General features: G+C 35.8%; 1 protein-coding gene across 1 annotated transcript; it reads left to right on the top strand.

Moving 5' to 3' along the window:
• Window positions 1–1,604: 1,604 nt before the first annotated feature.
• On the top strand, window positions 1,605–5,646 carry LOC134716680 (uncharacterized). The gene is made up of 2 exons (XM_063579685.1): window positions 1,605–1,697; window positions 4,438–5,646. The coding sequence occupies exons 1-2, from the start codon at window positions 1,686–1,688 to the stop codon at window positions 5,644–5,646; spliced, it is 1,221 nt and encodes a 406-aa protein (XP_063435755.1). The 5' UTR covers window positions 1,605–1,685.
• The last annotated feature ends 15,040 nt before the right edge of the window (window positions 5,647–20,686 follow it).

Here is a 20,686-nt window from a genome sequence, read left to right as displayed (position 1 = left end):
ACATATATGTACTATAGTTTAGTTGCTTTCTCCATTTACGTTTAATAAGACGGTGCTATGTATGAAATTAAAAAATAATCAAACTGCAAGCCATCTGCTGTATTTCAAAAGGCTGTCTGCTTCTTTAGAAAATACTATACGTAGTTATTATCTAGTCCATTCTATTTTTACAAAAGACACAGATAAAGTTCAAACCACAAACACTATGTACAATTCTATAAGCAATCATCATTCCAAAATGTCATACAGTTACACCAAAAAAATAAAATATTTGAGTTTCCACATTTTTACGCAATTCGACTTTTGTAACTCGCAACTCGACTTTTGTAACTCGCAACTCGACTTTTGTAACTTGCAACTCGACTTTCGTAACTCGCAACTCGACTTTTGTAACTCGCAACTCGACTTTCTTAATTCGCAACTCGACTTTTGTAACTCGCAACTCGACTTTCTTAACTCGCAACTCGACTTTTGTAACTCGCAACTCGACTTTCGTAACTCGCAACTCGACTTTTGTAACTCGCAACTCGACTTTTGTATTTCTCAACTCGACTTTTGTAACTCGCAACTCGACTTTTGTAACTCGCAACTCGACTTTCCTAACTCGCAACTCGACTTTTGTAACTCGCAACTCGACTTTTGTAACTCGCAACTCGACTTTTGTAACTCGCAACTCAACTTTCTTAACTCGCAACTCGATACTCGACAACAAGTGAATCTACGGAAGCGTATATGTGCCGTGTCTTTGCGAGTTATTTTCTCCGTTTCACGAGTATAAAATAACGAGTTGCCGAGTTACTTCTCAACAACCCGACTTTTAAAATCACCCGTTAGTGTCTTAAAACGCAATATTACAAGTTGATATGGCACGTAATGAGTTTGGTTTCTTAAACTTCGTGCAATATCAAAATCGTGTTACTCATTACGATCGCGTTATGCGAGTTGTACTCTGCAAGTTTGTGTGTTCTTATTACTCGATTACGAGTTGTAGAACTCGTGTTTATTTAGCCAATAACACTAACACAAGTTCCTTAACTCGCCTCAATGCAATGTTTGGCGCCCTTTTCATTATCAAACTGGAAAAGAAATGGCGGAGGTGTGTATACAATATCATGCCAAGAAATTGCCTCCGTTGAAATTCTGCAAACACCCCATAGAGCAAATTACATGGATGATTAATTTTGACCATTTGGTATATGGCCGTGTTCTAAGCGACACGTACATGAAGGTCATACATTAATTTCTTGAATGAAATCAAATCTTTAGCTACTAATGACTGCCGTAGGGGGTCGACCGGAATTTTTAACGAGGATTTCTTGGCATGTAACAGATAGAAAACTCAGGGTCAAAATTCATAGAACAGAAAAGGGGTAGTGGCAAATATTTCATGTATATTTTGAACACAGTGAGAATTACCCCGGCACCCTTTGCCAAAAAAAACACCCTTTCTTTTTTCTTATATGTGCCTTCGGACTTTATGCTTTGAATTGTAGTTTCACTTTCCATATTCGGTACTTATTCAAATCTAAGCTCCACGTGGTAAAAATCACGTGATGCAGGAATATAGTATCTTGGAGTTCGGCTATTTCTTTCTTTTCGGGAAGGGACTCCAAGCAAACAACATGCATGTGTATAACGGCACTGTAGATTTTCGCATTAAATAAAGAAAGTTGCCGGTCCGGTACATGAATAAATTGGTTAGAAAGCAAGGTTTTAATTTTAATTAGATTGGAAAGCTTAATTCGAGGGTTAAACATAGAGAGCACAAAAAAAGGGGGGAGGTGTTCCACAGGGAATATTTTTTATCTTATGAACTGTTCATTTGAAAGGTTTATTATTTTTTTTATTTAATTAAAAAAGAGAAAAACATAAGACAAATTGTGAATGGTCTTTCTTCCTTTCTCCCATAACAAGAAATTGCCTCCGTCGAAATTCTGCAAACACCCTCATAGAGCAAATTACATGGATGATTAATTTTGACCATTTGGTATATGGCCGTGTTCTAAGCGACACGTACATGAAGGTCATACATTAATTTCTTGAATGAAATCAAATCTTTAGCTACTAATGACTGCCGTAGGGGGTCGACCGGAATTTTTAGCGAGGATTTCTTGGCATGTGCTGTTCTTATTTAACATAATTCATGTTTTAATATAGTATGCTTGGAATGTTAAATAAAATGCTATAAGAACTTTCAAATTGAACTGATTTAAATGAGAACTAATTTATAAGACATATGTTTTGATAGGGAAAATAACATCGCTCCCGCGGGATGTTGTGCAAAAGATTTCCTGCTCTAAAGTTAGTTTATATACATGTATGGCAATATGATCAGTGTCAGTTCCTAAAGAAATATGGACCTTGCGTTGTTAAGAGGAAGACCGTCTGAGCGAACTTCAGCACGGGTTTCCTCTATTCAATATTTTTCGTAAAAGGGGTGTTGAACACCTTGAGTGACCCATAATCTACCAATGAATTTAATATCTTTTATTGTACAATGAAAACTTAATGAGGAAATGTGTCATCCGTACTTGAAAAATGAAGACTATTTAATTTTAATCATGCAAAAGAAAGATTTCTTGGCACCATCAAGCCTTTTAAATGCCAAGTCACTTTGACATATTGTTTTTTTTAACAATTATTTGATCATCTTTGATATTTTTTTGATAAATTTTATTTACAAAGTTGGTTTATATACAATAGTTTAATAAAAATACCAAAATATATTTGTAGAAATAAACGTTTTTTATTCAAAGAAAATAATCAGAAAAAATGAATTGTGACTTTTTGTCTGTGACTTTTTGTCCTGTGACTTTCTGTCCTACATTCATGATACCGTAGGAGGTTAGTAAGTTTCATAGGGGGTTCAGGACGCGTTAATGGTGACGTCATCTATTAATGTTGTTGTGTTTTATTGTTTTATTTTTCAACAAAACGCAGCAGAAAAAGTCCAGCGTCCGATAAATTCGTTATACGGTTAACTACTGTTCCCCTACGGATCCATAGAGAGTGAATAAAATCCATAGGGGATTCGGCCCATGGCCTCATCCCCTATGGATTGTATTCACCCTCTATGGATCCGTAAGGGATTAGTAGCGAACCATATAACTTATAATAAAACGCTACCGTCTGTCAGTATATAATTCTTGTGAACACTTCTGAGTCAGCATGGTTTTATGGATTTTAACCAAATTTGGTGTGTAGTTAGTTAAGTCTGCAACAAAATCTAGAAACGTGTTGGTACCCTACCCTTTACAATTATTGATTATTTCCTATTGATTATTAAGGTCAAAGGTTAAGATCACAAAGAGACAATCCTTGTGGGCTCAAAAATCTTGTGAACACTTTAGTGTCAACATCGTTTTTGAGGGATACTTTCAAAAATTTTATTTTTCATAGTCCTTTGAAACATCTAGATCCAACTGCCATTTGTTTTTCAAGGTCAAAGATGAAAGTTCAAGGTCACAGTTGGATATAAAATATGTCTTTAAGATATATACATGGCGAGGATATGTTCTGTCTTGCGATGTCCTTGTTATGTCCAACCTTAATTTACACGAAATGGGGGCTGAACGTTTAAATGAGATAATTGGGCATTACTTCATAAGATTGAAAGCAATACTTTGTTCAATTTGACTAGTTCTTAACTATGTTATTTTTGTATTTATAACTATTTGAAATACTAAGGAATTTATACCTCCAAGAACAGATGCCCAAATTTTTCGGAACTTTTCAATGTTCTTTACTACTGGACATCTTGCTACAACTTAACTGGATCAACCATTTTCTTCCTTATGTCTAGTGACCTTGGGAATAACTGCAATTTGATAATCATTTACATATATTTTATACGAAACTACCTTTTAATTTGAAAATTAACCTTGCATTTTTTATTAGTCCGATGTGACCCCCCAGGAGACTCATTGATATTAAAAGCAGCACAAAATACACAAAATACACGTATAGCACAACAGCAAATGAAGTAAAACGAAATTTTCAGCAAGCAAATGGAATTCTAATGCAACAACGTTTGTAACGTTCAATTTGATTGGATAACGTCACTTTCTTACATGGCATCAATTGACAATTGATGCTATGGGAAGTACGCGCAAGCGCAGACGGCATATGGCAGATTTTAAATACATGTTTTAACGTTGTTTTCTGTCAGTTTCATTAGAATGGAGATAACAATATTGTATTTTAAGCTCCGACGGCATCAATTTTGGATTTGATGGTCGCAAATACCCGTTTACTGTCTCCGCTAACGCGTCGCCAGTAAACTTAATTTGCGACCATCAAATCCCCAATTGATGCCGTCGGAGCTTAAAATACAATACAGTTATCTCCTAAATAGAAGATAGATGTAGGCCGTAGTCATATATTATCGGACTGTAATTGAGAGCATAGTAACGCTTTGGTTTTTTTTTATACTTTTAGGTAGATGTATTTCCTGGTGTACCTCAACACGCAACCGTCGAAGAAATTATTGAGTATTACTTTAAAAAAATGTATACTGCTCATGAAATTTTAGGATTTCTTACTTTCTTGCATGGCATTGTTATCAGTAGAAGAACGTTTTACAGAATAACAAAGAAACTAGGCTTAAAGAGGAATCGTGCGTCAAATAGCGGAATGGACATTTATCGGCAGATGACATATTTGCTGAGAGAAGGCTATTCCAATCTGGGGTATAGGTCATTGTGGAAACTTTTGAACACGCAGTGTGGTATTCGGGTTACACAAAAAGCGGTCAGACTTATGCTAGGAGTGTTGGACCCTGAAGGTGTGTCATTGCGTTCATCACATCGATTGAGGAGGAGGAGATATTGCAGTAAAGGTCCGAGTTTCACAACTCATATTGACGGGTACGATAAATTAAAACCTTTTGGAATAAGCATTCATGGTGCTGTTGATGGATTTTCAAGAAAGATACTTTGGCTCAAAGCGATGCCTTCCAACAAAAACCCGCGTGTTGTAGCTCGCTTTTATATCGACTACATCAAAGAATTGAAAGGAGTGCCGCGGGTTGTTCGATGTGATGCCGGAACTGAAAATGTTGTTATTCGAGACATTCATATTGCACTCCGTTCTTCACATGGAGATCATATGTCTGGTAGAAATAGTTTTTCTGTTGGACGATCAACCGCCAACCAACGGATAGAAATGCTTTGGAGTTTTTTGAAAACGTATTTTACCCAATTTTGGAGAAATTTCTTTCATGATCTCATAGACGATGGATTGTTTAACAATGCAATTCCTATTCATCTTGAATGTATTAGATTTTGTTTTTTAGATATCATCCAAACTCGTTTGAATATTTTTACAGATTACTGGAACTCTCACAGAATCCGTTCACAAAGAAACCTGGAGGGAGTTACTGGAATTCCAGATGTTTTGTTCCATCAACCATTGCTGTATGATGCAATTGATTATTCTTACCCCTTACCGTGTAGCAACATAAGCATAGACATGATTTCAGAGGTGTATACGGAAACGGTGCCGATGAAAGGGTGTTCTGAAGAGTTTCTTAATTTAGTTGAACTTGCAACCGACACTAACAGAATTGAATTCCCAGAATTTACCACAATACAAAATGCTTTGATTATGTACCGTTCTTTCATACACTTGTTAAATGAAATAAATTAAAATGAGATATTCCTGTATATCAAGACTGTCATTAACAAGATCAATTAAAAAGTGTTCTAGTGCTTAGAAACTCTGTTGTCCGTCAGTCCGCCAAACCCCCAAGTTATTGTCCATCTTTTTCTGCTAAGCACACCCTACAAGTAAATTATGGTGCCGATTGAGAGAAAATTCTACACACTTATTACATGCAAACGTTTGATATATATATATATAGATTCTACCACTGCATCGAGTGTAATACGATATTTATCCACTCGAGACAGTTAAATTTTAAAATTTAAAACGCGAGGCTCGCCGAGCGTTTTAAATATTTAAAATTTAACTGTCGAGAGTGGATAAATATCGTATTACACGAGATTTGGTGGTAAATTCTGATTCTCTAATGATTTTCAAACAATATGCAGGCAAACGTATTCCTTCTTTTCGAATGATCTGCAAAAAGATGTGTTCTTTCTATGTGACGTCATCAGGCATGGTCGCCTTTTTTCATGCCGTCACAATAGGACATTCAGAGGAAAGCAAGAATTTTCGACGTCATAATCGGATTTAGCCAATGAAAAACTGTGATCAAACGAACCACACGTTGATTACATATTTTTTTTATACAATGGGTGCAGAAAGGGATAAATATTCGTCAATTTATCCCTTTCTGCACCCATTGTATATATAAAAAAAATAATCATTAAGGCATATAATTTATATTTTATCAAGGTTTTCAATAGCAACGTTTATATCAAGTATTTTTGTTTCCATGGTTATGAGTCTTGAGTCAGCAGTCATGGTACAAATTCGCAATGATTGCAGTTCTTCTAACCAGGCTCAAGCTAGCAGCCACTCGCTAGCAGCCACTTCGCTAGCAGCCAGTTTTCAGATATGTCTATAAACCCAAAAGTTACATAAGATTTAAACGTACTTTAAAGTTTTTATTAAACATATAATCACAAAATAATCTGTTTTTATATATGAGTGAGCAACCGAAGAAACTATTTAATGTTTTTTTTTTCTTCAAATTAACATGTTATTTCCTGTTCATTACTTTATTCGCTTTTCATATACCAAACAGCGTAAGTGCGCGCAATTTTAAATAGTGTATGAAGAATAATAAATAGCTATGCACTTATTTAAATGCTGGCAAAATTGTTGCTCCATGACATCGACTTTTCCATTAGAAATCCATTTTGTGATATTGTAAGAAATAGCTTTCCATAGTCTCGGCATCCTGTCAAGTAGTTCCAAAAAAGTATCAATAGTTTTGCATTACAAGAATAGAAAATTGAACTCGTGCTTTGCTATTTTTTTTGTCAAACAAATTTGTTTTGACAAAAGATTCTACTTCTGAACAAGCGGAATGCGCTCACATTTGATTATATGAAAGGTTTATTTGTTGTAATTAATGTATGGTGTGCACGGAAAATATAAATTAGCAATTTATAAAAGAAACCTGCATTTCGAGCTATGGTGAAATTTTTCAACCTGGGCCATTCATTTGGCCCATTGGACCTTTGACCATTACATATCATTTGCACCTAGTGGCTAAAAAAGTATTGCCGTAGGGAATTTTTTACACCCTTTTAAAAATTGAGATAAGGCATTTTTTTTTAAATCTAACTTTGGACCCATGGTGAGGACAAACAATGAGTTGTCCCACCTGGACCTTTTGACCCATTGGACCTTTGACCATTACCTATTATTTGCACCTAGAGGGTAAAAAAGTATTGCCGTAGGGAATTTTTGACAGACTTTTGAAAATTTGGGGTAGGCATGTTTGACCCTTAAGACCCAAGTTCGGACCTATGGTGAAGACAAACTATGAGTTGTCCCACCTGGACCTTTTGGCCCATTGGACCCTAGCCCATTACCTACCATTTCCACCTAGTGGCTAAAAAAGTATTGCCGTAGGGAATTTTTTACACCCTTTTAAAAATTGAGATAAGGCATTTTTTTAAATCTAACTTTGGACCCATGGTGAGGACAAACAATGAGTTGTCCTACCTGGACTTTTTGACCCATTGGACCTTTGACCATTACCTATTATTTGCACCTAGTGGGTAAAAAAGTATTGCCGTAGAGAATTTTTGACAGACTTTTGAAAATTTGGGGTAGGCATGTTTGACCCTTAAGACCCAAGTTCGGACCTATGGTGAAGACAAACTATGAGTTGTCCCACCTGGACCTTTTGGCCCATTGGACCCTAGCCCATTACCTACCATTTCCACCTAGTGGCTAAAAAAGTATTGCCGTAGGGAATTTTTTACACCCTTTTAAAAATTGAGATAAGGCATTTTTTTAAATCTAACTTTGGACCCATGGTGAGGACAAACAATGAGTTGTCCCACCTGGACTTTTTGACCCATTGGACCTTTGACCATTACCTATTATTTGCACCTAGTGGGTAAAAAAGTATTGCCGTAGGGAATTTTTGACAGACTTTTGAAAATTTGGGGTAGGCATGTTTGACCCTTAAGACCCAAGTTCGGACCTATGGTGAAGACAAACTATGAGTTGTCCCACCTGGACCTTTTGGCCCATTGGACCCTAGCCCATTACCTACCATTTCCACCTAGTGGCTAAAAAAGTATTGCCGTAGGGAATTTTTTACACCCTTTTAAAAATTGAGATAAGGCATTTTTTTAAATCTAACTTTGGACCCATGGTGAGGACAAACAATGAGTTGTCCTACCTGGACTTTTTGACCCATTGGACCTTTGACCATTACCTATTATTTGCACCTAGTGGGTAAAAAAGTATTGCCGTAGAGAATTTTTGACAGACTTTTGAAAATTTGGGGTAGGCATGTTTGACCCTTAAGACCCAAGTTCGGACCTATGGTGAAGACAAACTATGAGTTGTCCCACCTGGACCTTTTGGCCCATTGGACCCTAGCCCATTACCTACCATTTCCACCTAGTGGCTAAAAAAGTATTGCCGTAGGGATTTTTTTACACCCTTTTAAAAATTGAGATAAGGCATTTTTTTAAATCTAACTTTGGACCCATGGTGAGGACAAACAATGAGTTGTCCCACCTGGACTTTTTGACCCATTGGACCTTTGACCATTACCTATTATTTGCACCTAGTGGGTAAAAAAGTATTGCCGTAGGGAATTTTTGACAGACTTTTGAAAATTTGGGGTAGGCATGTTTGACCCTTAAGACCCAAGTTCGGACCTATGGTGAAGACAAACTATGAGTTGTCCCACCTGGACCTTTTGGCCCATTGGACCCTAGCCCATTACCTACCATTTCCACCTAGTGGCTAAAAAAGTATTGCCGTAGGGAATTTTTAACACCCTTTTAAAAATTGAGATAAGGCATTTTTTTTTAAATCTAACTTTGGACCCATGGTGAGGACAAACAATGAGTTGTCCCACCTGGACTTTTTGACCCATTGGACCTTTGACCATTACCTATCATTTGCACCTAGTAGGTAAAAAAGTATTGCCGTAGGGAATTTTTGACAGACTTTTGAAAATTTGGGGTAGGCATGTTTGACCCTTAAGACCCAAGTTCGGACCTATGGTGAAGACAAACTATGAGTTGTCCCACCTGGACCTTTTGGCCCATTGGACCCTAGCCCATTACCTACCATTTCCACCTAGTAGCTAAAAAAGTATTGCCGTAGGGAATTTTTTACACCCTTTTAAAAATTGAGATAAGGCATTTTTTTTAAATCTAACTTTGGACCCATGGTGAGGACAAACAATGAGTTGTCCCACCTGGACCTTTTGACCCATTGGACCTTTGACCATTACCTATCATTTGCACCTAGTGGGTAAAAAAGTATTGCCGTAGGGAATTTTTGACAGACTTTTGAAAATTTGGGGTAGGCATGTTTGACCCTTAAGACCCAAGTTCGGACCTATGGTGAAGACAAACTATGAGTTGTCCCACCTGGACCTTTTGGCCCATTGGACCCTAGCCCATTACCTACCATTTCCACCTAGTGGCTAAAAAAGTATTGCCGTAGGGAATTTTTTACACCCTTTTAAAAATTGAGATAAGGCATTTTTTTTAAATCTAACTTTGGACCCATGGTGAGGACAAACAATGAGTTGTCCCACCTGGACCTTTTGACCCATTGGACCTTTGACCATTACCTATCATTTGCACCTAGTGGGTAAAAAAGTATTGCCGTAGGGAATTTTTGACAGACTTTTGAAAATTTGGGGTAGGCATGTTTGACCCTTAAGACCCAAGTTCGGACCTATGGTGAAGACAAACTATGAGTTGTCCCACCTGGACCTTTTGGCCCATTGGACCCTAGCCCATTACCTACCATTTCCACCTAGTGGCTAAAAAAGTATTGCCGTAGGGAATTTTTAACACCCTTTTAAAAATTGAGATAAGGCATTTTTTTTAAATCTAACTTTGGACCCATGGTGAGGACAAACAATGAGTTGTCCCACCTGGACCTTTTGACCCATTGGACCTTTGACCATTACCTATTATTTGCACCTAGTGGGTAAAAAAGTATTGCCGTAGGGAATTTTTGACAGACTTTTGAAAATTTGGGGTAGGCATGTTTGACCCTTATAACCCAAGTTCGGACCTATGGTGAAGACAAACTATGAGTTGTCCCACCTGGACCTTTTGGCCCATTGGACCCTAGCCCATTACCTACCATTTCCACCTAGTGGCTAAAAAAGTATTGCCGTAGGGAATTTTTTACACCCTTTTAAAAATTGAGATAAGGCATTTTTTTAAAATCTAACTTTGGACCCATGGTGAGGACAAACAATGAGTTGTCCCACCTGGACCTTTTGACCCATTGGACCTTTGACCATTACCTATCATTTGCACCTAGTGGGTAAAAAAGTATTGCCGTAGGGAATTTTTGACAGACTTTTGAAAATTTGGGGTAGGCATGTTTGACCCTTAAGACCCAAGTTCGGACCTATGGTGAAGACAAACTATGAGTTGTCCCACCTGGACCTTTTGGCCCATTGGACCCTAGCCCATTACCTACCATTTGCACCTAGTGGGTAAAAAAGTATTGCCGTAGGGAATTTTGACAGCTTTTAAAAGATTAGGGGTTGGCGTTTTAGTCCACCGTCTGGGAAAGGATACCAATGGAACTTTGCAAATTGAAAGCTATGGTATGGCGCACTGGGTATGATTACCACGACTTTCACGGACGGTAGGATTGACAATGGTGTTAAGATATGATTTTTAGGACTGAAAAAATTGTGTCTAATAAATTGAATTAGGGATGGTGGTTGGGGTAATCTAAATTGATCTTTTTTATTGTTTGGATGAAGACATGGATCCAATAGCGGACATGGAGTAAGTTGTTGAAAATGTCAAAGCCCTGAGAGGTATTACCAAAATGAACTACGTTTGGTGGTACTCCCGGTTTGGAAAAGATAAGTTGGTTGAGCTGATTGTAACAGAAGAAACCAACCTTAAATATCAGGGTCGTCCGAAACCCCAGACGAGGAAGACGATTACTAGTATCACCCAGGCAAAAAAAACTTGGGTTGAAATGTATTAGCAGGCTGTTGATAGTGCATCCGCCAACGAAAGCCTTGAAAGAGGCATTTACTACCTGGAAGATGACCCCCATTATTTAATTGGATGTGCAGACTTTCCTTGACGTCTCTCAGATGTCACTGGAGGAACAAATTGGACATCGAAAGGAGCAAAAATCAATGTGGTGCTACACTGTACCTTTGTGAATATTAATCCAACAGGTAATGCAGATGATAAGAACAAGGGATACTTTCACTCGATATTTTCACCGAGGCCAAGATCTTAGCTGAAACCCTTGATTAGATGGACAAAAAGATAGGAGTAAAAGTTGGCCAGTGAACCTCTGAAAATGTGGCTAAACATTGAAAGCATTTGTAAAACTTCAAGTCAATATTAACAAACACCGGCAGCTGGGAGGGTCACAGTACTTTGAAAGAAGGCGGAAAACAATATGAAAAAACACTGATGAGGATTGTTTTAAGTGGACCATACTTTCGGCCTTGCACCATGACAAGGTAGACCAAAAACATACAGACATGATAACACAGTACCACCGTGGCAGGAAGAGCTCAATCTGGAAAAAGATGTTGTTCTTGGTCAGCCTCGGTCGAGAAGGTCAATTCAACCCTGACAGTCAATGTATTATAAATTAAGTTAATAACGACAATGAATTATACCCGCTGCGCATATCAGACGTATATACCAAGGCACCAGTTCTGTATATCATGCAAAAGCCGGGAGAAGATGTGGCACAGGTCTTTGTTGAATGCCTTGAGAAAGAAAATCAAGGCCATTTACACCTAAAACTATCTTATGAAGCATATGGTCTTAACGAAAGAGGACAAGAAAACCACCAGGAGGCCACGCAGCGCTGGTTGTGTGATTGTTCGCTTGGTGAGGACAATATGAGGGGTTACTGACACTTTACCGAAAATACAGGGGCGCAGCACATAACCAGTGTAAGTACAAAATGTCAAAGCTTATACCTGTATTTTTCACAATATGGCCGGGTATGATAGTCATCTGTTCATTAAGAACCTGGGATCGACACCGGGGCAGCTCACATGCATTCCTAATTCGGAGGAAAAGTAAATCTCGTTTAGGAAGACATTCCAGGTGAGCGAGTACAAGATCAGGACGGGGAAATGAAACCCCTCCACCAGAGTTTGAGGTTTGCGAGCCTGAATAGCTTGGTAAACTCAAGTCCAACAGCAGCCTTCAAGAATACTCGGAATGTATTTGGTAGAGGAGCGTTTGATCCCGAATTGTACCGGGTGATACCCGCGGAGTCCAAAAACGGTCGGAAAATCACACTGCGCGAGGTCATAGACAGGCGTAAGGTAGAACTTGATAATTGCAAAGTTTAACGCGTTAAATATATTGATTTCTTTTCGCGTTAAAGTCTTGTTTTAACGCGTTAAAACTGTATTTATCGCGTTAAATGTGATTTTATCGCGTTAAATTTTTACGCGTTACTTTATCGGGTTTTTGACATGATCGGCCTCATAGACTACTTTTGCCCATACTAGGCTCATCATAAGAATAAGGAGGTGAGGTATGAATGCCAATGTGAATACTTTCCAATAGATTTCTGATGAATATAAAAATAAGAAGATGTGGAATTATTGCCAATGAGATACATTTTTGTAAATCTCCACCAGAGACCAAAAGACATAGAAGTTCAAAATTAAAGGTCACTGTATGGTCTTCAACACTGAGCAAAATCAATACCGCATAGGCTGCTATCAAAGGCCCCGAAATAATGACAAATGTAAAACAATGAAGTCGACTTAACCGATTATAGACAAACTTGAAGATTATTGAACAGAAACGTTGTTACTCAAATGTTAACCAAATACCAAAAACACAAGAAAGCGTTGATTGTATATGTATGGGGTTTTGTTATGAAGTTAACTGCACGAAACATCCATTGGTTGGCCTGTATATCTTCAACTATATAAACTAAAAGTCAGTTGTATTTCACAGCAAACTCTTACGTACGGTGACCTATACTTGTTAATGTTTGTGTCATTTTGGTCTTTTGTGGATAGTTGTCTCATTGACATCATATCACATCTTCTTTTTTTATATCTTAACATGCTAACAAGTAAAAAATTATCCTTTAAATGTATTTGGCTTATTAGACTAATTGATACGCGTTATAACTATTTTTTGTAGTTAACAGTCAAAGTGTTTATAAAAAAACCGATTACAAAATTGAAAAAAAAATTCCCGGACCGCCGAGAATGGATGATTAAACAAAACCAGGGTTGTAAAATGTCTTAACAAAATTGTTAGAAGTTGTAGTGTGTTTGGGTAAAAGTAAAAATATTCAAAGGACAAAGGGACGAGCAGACCAGTATTATGCATGGTCTAAATATGGCAAACAAATGATACAGTCGTACCATTAAGTAGATATAGGAAGATGTGGTGTGAGTGCCAATGAGACAACTCTCCATCCTAATAACAATTTAAAAATTAAACCATCATAGGTTAAAGTACGGCCTTCAACACGGAGCCTTGGCTCACACCGAACAACAAGCTATAAAGGGCCCCAAAATTACTAGTGTAAAACCATTCAAACGGGAAAACCAACGGTCTAATACTTACTTTGTGAAGAATAAAGAAAATAATTATGCATTATAAAGTTATTATGACAATATAACATCACCAAAATGATACAATTTCATAAAAACAATTCTAGGTTTTAATAATTTCGAACATTTTCCGTATAATAATGGAAATCGCCTGCGCATTTATTTTGTTTAATGAATACGTATTCAGATAGTACACATTTCCTCTGAAAATATGTTTTTTAACATTTGTTGATTGTAAAATGTACATGGCATAAATTAGTCAAAACATTTACTAATATAAATTTTATCATCGGTACAAGGACATCATTCGAAGTGGCATGTGATAAACGTCACGGAAAATAACGTAAGGCAGATGATTATTTTCCGGAAGGTTTGTTTATCTAGGAAATTCTTACGAATTCTGGTTAATCCTTTCATATCCTTTGATTATTTTTCAATGTTCAGTGTTGAACTGTTAATAAACTCACCATAGGTACCAGGATAACATTTTGTTTTTACGCCAGACACCAGACGTTTCGTCTACAAAAGACTCATCTGTGACGCTCGAATAAAAAATATAATCAAAATGCCAAATTAAGTGCGGCGGGCAGTCTGCCTAAGAATCAGGCAGTGGTGAAAACATGACACAAAAAAACCCACCCAGTTAGACATTGATTTCAGTTCATAATATGTAGTTATGCACAAAAAATAACATTCTTTTCCATTTTCTGTTCTGGTAATAGAAGATACAATTTGGTTGAAATGCACTAAAAATTAACAAATAAGGGGAGATAATGTAAGCGATAAATTTGTTATCATTCTAACCAATTTTCTAACCAAGTTATTTGATATTACCAGACACACACAAACGAAAGACTAATTATTGTTTACTCAGGATGATGATTAGTATTAAATAGCATGATTAGCTTGGTGGGTTTTTTCTGATCATGTTTTGATTTTTACCTAAATTGCCTGATTCTTGATTCATTCTTACATAGACTGGCACTTTTAAAAGTACGAAGTTGAAATTTCTAGAAATACACTGAACATGTTTTATTTGACAGCAACATTACATGGTACATGTGACATGCTGATGATCACCCGAAATTTTCATACGTCCAGGTAATATAACAGAATCGATGTGAAATTTATCAGGAATCGTGCGAATACTTAACAGAGGGAGATAAGATGAGTGGACATGATCCAACCCTGCTTTTCAGATATTGTTAAAAGAATACTCTCCTGAATGTAAAGCAAAGACAATTGCAGCAAACAATGTGAATTATAACAAGGCTGTGTGGGTTTGTTTTTAGTTTAATCATGTTAACCTGCGTTCCAAAACAATAATCTGTTCAGCGTACAAATCTGAATCTGACACTTGGTCCTAGCTATATATATAGACCAACTATTTCGTGGTGTATTTCTTTCAGAACATAAATGAAAATTAAAAAAAACAACACCTGCGCTTTTTCAATCAAATTTTTACAATGTGTGTTGTACTACTTTGGTACAACTATATCAAAACGATAGACAACTTAATTTTATGTTGAGGGCGTCTTGAAATCTTTTAACAGCTCCAAAAGTGCTTATTTTTAACATTTTCAGCTGGAACAAATAACTACAATAATGACGACTTCAGTATTTATACTAAAGAAATTTATCCTGTTGAACTTACTTTAAATAAAGCTTATACTAACAATGACCACTGCTCTTTCCTCGATCTTGATATCTATATCACTAACGGAAAGCTTGATACTAAAATTTATGATAATAGAGATGATTTTTCATTTCCAATCGTTAATTATCCATTTTTAGATTGTGACGTTCCCTTGTCACCATATTACGGTGTTTATATATCTCAACGTGTACGATTCGCTCGTGTATGTAACAATGTTTTAGATTTTAACGAGAGAAATTTATGTATTACTGAAAAATTATTACACCAGGGTTTTCGATATCACAAACTAGTCAAAACATTTACTAAATTTTATCATCGGTATAGGGACATCATTCGTAAATATAGCTCAATATGCAGACTTCTTATACGTTTAGGTATTTCACATCCAATTTTTCATGGAAATATTCTTTATAAAGCACAAAAATGTCAGTATTCACTTCAAAAACTAACAAGAACTTTAAATAGACTTATTAAGAAGGGATATGGTTACGATAATGTTGTCAGGTCATTAAAGATTGCATATTTTTGCGTTAATATTGATTCACTTATAGGGTCTTTGCATCGGAACTAAACACATTTATCCAAAAACCAGTTGTTGGCATGACACGGGTTATGTTCTTTTCATTTATGTTATGATGGTATGATACTAAACCCCTAACGGGAAGGATTGTATGAAATCATAATCTTTCAATCAGTTTAATTGAAGTCTGGAGCTGGCATGTCAATTAACTGCTAGTAGTCTGTTGTTATTTATGTATAATTGTCATTTTTTTTGTTTATTTTCTTTGGTTACATCTTCTGACATCAGACTCGGACTTCTCTTGAATTGAATTTTAATTGTGCGTATTGTTATGCGTTTACTTTTCTACATTGGCTAGATGTATAGGCGGAGGGTTGAGATCTCATAAACATGTTTAACCCCGCCGCATTTTTGCGCCTGTCCCAAGTCAGGAGCCTCTGGTCTTTGTTAGTCTTGTATTATTTTAATTTTTAGTTTCTTGTGTACAATTTGGAAACTAGTATGGCGTTCATTATCACTGAACTAGTATATTATTTGTTTAGGGGCCAGCTGAAGGACGCCTCCGGGCGATGGAATTTCTCGTTACATTGAAGACCTGTTGATGACCTACTGCTGTTGTTTTTTCTATGGTCGGGTTGTTGTCTATTTTGATACATTCCCCATTTCCATTCTCAATTTTATTTCCTTTAAAATTCTGGACCCAAATTTTTTATCAGTGTAATTTAACACCCTTTCTTGCAATTTGAGGCATTAAACACGGAGAAATAAATTTGGAAGGGGTATACAAATGCATAGCAAGTAATCCACTGTCAACACTAGGGACTATATTCGTATTGTGGTCTCGGACCACTTGTTTTCATATATTTTTTTAGTGTTGTTTTTAAAAACGAATAGAATTTAGATGTAGGATGCGAATACCGAACTCTCAACACAACTGAACAAACACAGACAACATTACACCAATTCAGTTTTAACTTAATAAAAACTTCATGCCAAATTCATTTGCCACTCTGTGTAATTTTTGTTCTAACCAGGTAGGTACAACCTTCATAAGGCAATGAAGAATTGTACTACAAGTATCAGTAATATTCGTCAATCTTTGGTATTTTAGAGTCATACATGTTGTGTAGCTAATGAAATGAATAAACTGAAATTACATGAATATCAACTTATTATCCGAAAAGTTACTTTATCAAACATAAAAGTTTTAGATTAATCGTAGTTCGTCAAGGTTTCAGAATTGAAATCGTATGTACCTTAAATGTTAGTGACCAAAGAATTATTTGATAATTATGGAAGGAAATGTTTATAAAAGGAGTAGGTTCAGTAAGACCCCTTTTTGGCCCCAAAATATAGCACTTTTACAAAATTGTTAAAATGTAAACTTTCAGTTATTTATTGGAAAGAAGAATGCCTCTGCTACATCAATATAGGCAGTTTTTTTACAGTACAATGCACATATATCGGGTACTCACATCATTAAGTCATGCAAAATTACTGAAATCTTCACAATTTGAGCATTTTAGTTAAATTTCAGACGGTTTCCGTCTAAAATGAAAGTGACCGCATTCGTATTCATTCATAATATTGAAATATAAGTTGTATTGATGGTAATACATAACATATATAAAGGTTGAGTATGAACACGGATGCGGCCACTTTTATTTTTAACAAAAACCATTTGAAAAGTGACGTTTTTTTGGCATATTTGATAGATTTTTCGTATTTAAGCTTGAATCGGAGCGTTCTTAATGACTAAATCAGTTAAAATCTTTTACTTAAACTAATTGAATCAATTTAAATAGACACTTAAGTGTTTAAAAAGTGTACAAAATCTTTCGTTCGATGAACCTGAAATTTGAGGCCAAAATCGGCACTTACCGGACCTACTCCTTTTTATTTCGCAATAATGATGTGGTTTTCTGCCAATTTTAATGATTAGAGTCTAAAATACTACACAGTGGTCGATTGCAATAGTTGTTTGAATGAATATATGCTGCTTTTTAATATATCTGAATTATAGTTTTCGAGATGGTTGGGTTCTGACTTGTCTCATATGAATGTATAAGAAATAGTACGACCCTTTAAAACACATCGATATAGTATACTCATACATCAAAGATTGAAACATGTCAATAGTATTTGTACTGATTTTTTTTTCTTGGGAGATGATATCTTGTCTACAGCTGTAGCTACTAGAAGTAGCACAGTTATTTACAACGTTAAAAAAGTAGAACACTTTGACTTTGATTTCCCAAGCAGAAGCAAGAAGGGGAGCTTATCTTGTTAGTAAACCTAAATATCGTCTTTTACAGTCTATGTTTTGTTTACAATTAATCTGTCGATTTTAATATCTTACAGGAATTTTTCATACACATAGTTGTGAAATTCTTTAAAATCAAATAAATAAACTCATCAAAGATATCAGGACTAAATTTAGTATACGCCAGACGCGCGTTTCGTCTACAAAAGACTCATCAGTGACGCTCGAATCCAAAAAAGTTAAAAAGGACAAATAAAGTACGAAGTTGAAGAGCATTAAGGACCAAAATATCAAAATGTTTAGCCAAATTCACCGTAGGTTTAAGTAATGTTTTTTACAAATATATGATAAGCATAGATTATTACATGGCATTTTTCATATTAGACCCTTTATCGGCCCTAGATCATGACAACAGTCCAATAAATAAACTCATCATAGATATATCAGGACTAAATTAAGTATACGCCAGACGCGCGTTTCGTCTACAAAAGACTCATCAGTGACGCTCGTAATCCAAAAAAGTTAAAAAGGACAAATAAAGTACGAAGTTGAAGAGCATTGAGGACCAAAATATCAAAATGTTTAGCCAAATTCACCGTAGGTTTAAGTAATGTTTTTTACAAATATATGATAAGCATAGATTATTACATGGCATTTTTCATATTAGACCCTTTATCGGCCCTAGATCATGACAACAGTCCAATAAATAAACTCATCATAGATACCAGGACTAAATTTAGTATATACGCCAGACGCGCGTTTCGTCTACAAAAGCATCAGTGACGCTCGAATCCAAAAAAGTTTAAAATGCCAAATAAGGTACAAAGTTGAAGAGCATTGAGAACCAAAATTCCTAAAAGTTTTGCCAAAAACAGCTAAGGTAATCTATTCCTGAAGTAGAAAAGCCTTAGTATTTCAAAAAATTCAAAAACAATTTGTAAACAGTAAATTTATAAATATAACCATATCAATGACAATTCATGTCAGCACAAAAAGTGCTGACTACTGGGCTTGTGATACCCTCGGGGAAATAAATCTCCACCAACAGTGGCATCGACCCAGTGGTTGTAAATAAACTCATCATAGATACCAGGACTAAATTTAGTATATACGCCAGACACGCGTTTCGTCTACAAAAGACTCATCAGTGACGATCGAATCCAAAAAAGTTTAAAATGCCAAATAAGGTACGAAGTTGAAGAGCATTGAGAACCGAAATTCCTAAAAGTTTTGCCAAATACAGCTAAGGTAATCTATTCCTAAGGTAGAAAAGCCTTAGTATTTCAAAAAATTCAAAAACAATTTGTAAACAGTAAATTTATAAATATAACCATATCAATGACAATTCATGTCAGCACAAAAAGTGCTGACTACTGGGCTTGTGATACCCTCGGGGAAATAAATCTCCACCAACAGTGGCATCGACCCAGTGGTTGTAAATAAACTCATCATAGATACCAGGACTAAATTTAGTATATACGCCAGACACGCGTTTCGTCTACAAAAGACTCATCAGTGACGCTCGAATCCAAAAAAGTTTAAAATGCCAACTAAGGTACAAAGTTGAAGAGCATTGAGAACCAAAATTCCTAAAAGTTTTGCCAAAAACAGCTAAGGTAATCTATTCCTGAAGTAGAAAAGCCTTAGTATTTCAAAAAATTCAAAAACAATTTGTAAACAGTAAATTTATAAATATAACCATATCAATGACAATTCATGTCAGCACAAAAAGTGCTGACTACTGGGCTTGTGATACCCTCGGGGAAATAAATCTCCACCAGCAGTGGCATCAAGAGATTAAGGGTCTGATATGAAAAATTACATGAAAGATCTTTAAATCATATACTTTAGCAGAAGAAACATACAAAAAACGATAGAAATATTGTCTTTCTTTCACCATCAAAATGATATATTACAGACAATCAAATACAAATTTGTTAACTTTAATTGTTTTTATTGATATTACAAGCATTTTATCTATCTTGTCACAACTATTATCATGTTCTTAGAGAAATGTATTTTCATCTTTCCTGTGATGGTTGCCCCGAAAACCATGAATACATTTGTACGTGTATATAGTTTTTCCTTTAACTTGCAAAGGACAATTTCTGGCAACTCACTTATGTCTTTCAAAGTATTTAAAACATTTAAAACGGAATTTCCGTAATCAAATGGAAAAATCAAAAGCTCAAACACTGCAAACAAATGGAAAACAGTTGTCTTATTCCGTACTTTTAATAAGTTTGGTACAGGCATTAATGTAGAAAATGGTGGATTGAACCTGGTTTTATACGGCTACATGAAGCTAAACCTATTAACTTGTGTGACAGTCGCATCAAATTCCATTATATTGAAAACGATGCGTGAACAAAACAATTAACATAACAGGTACAAATGTCAGATATACAGCAACCAATATTGTTTTATAACTCTTAATCACTATAAAAAATTAAAAATAATATATAACAAAGAAGAACAAAATGGCATAAAGTTGCCATAGTACAATAAAACAGTGACGGGATGTATAGGTACAAA

Source organism: Mytilus trossulus, chromosome 4 (assembly GCF_036588685.1).
Source record: "Mytilus trossulus isolate FHL-02 chromosome 4, PNRI_Mtr1.1.1.hap1, whole genome shotgun sequence".
In the NCBI taxonomy this organism is placed as follows: Eukaryota; Metazoa; Mollusca; class Bivalvia; order Mytilida; family Mytilidae; genus Mytilus; species Mytilus trossulus.
This window is presented reverse-complemented; position numbering and strand designations above follow the sequence as displayed.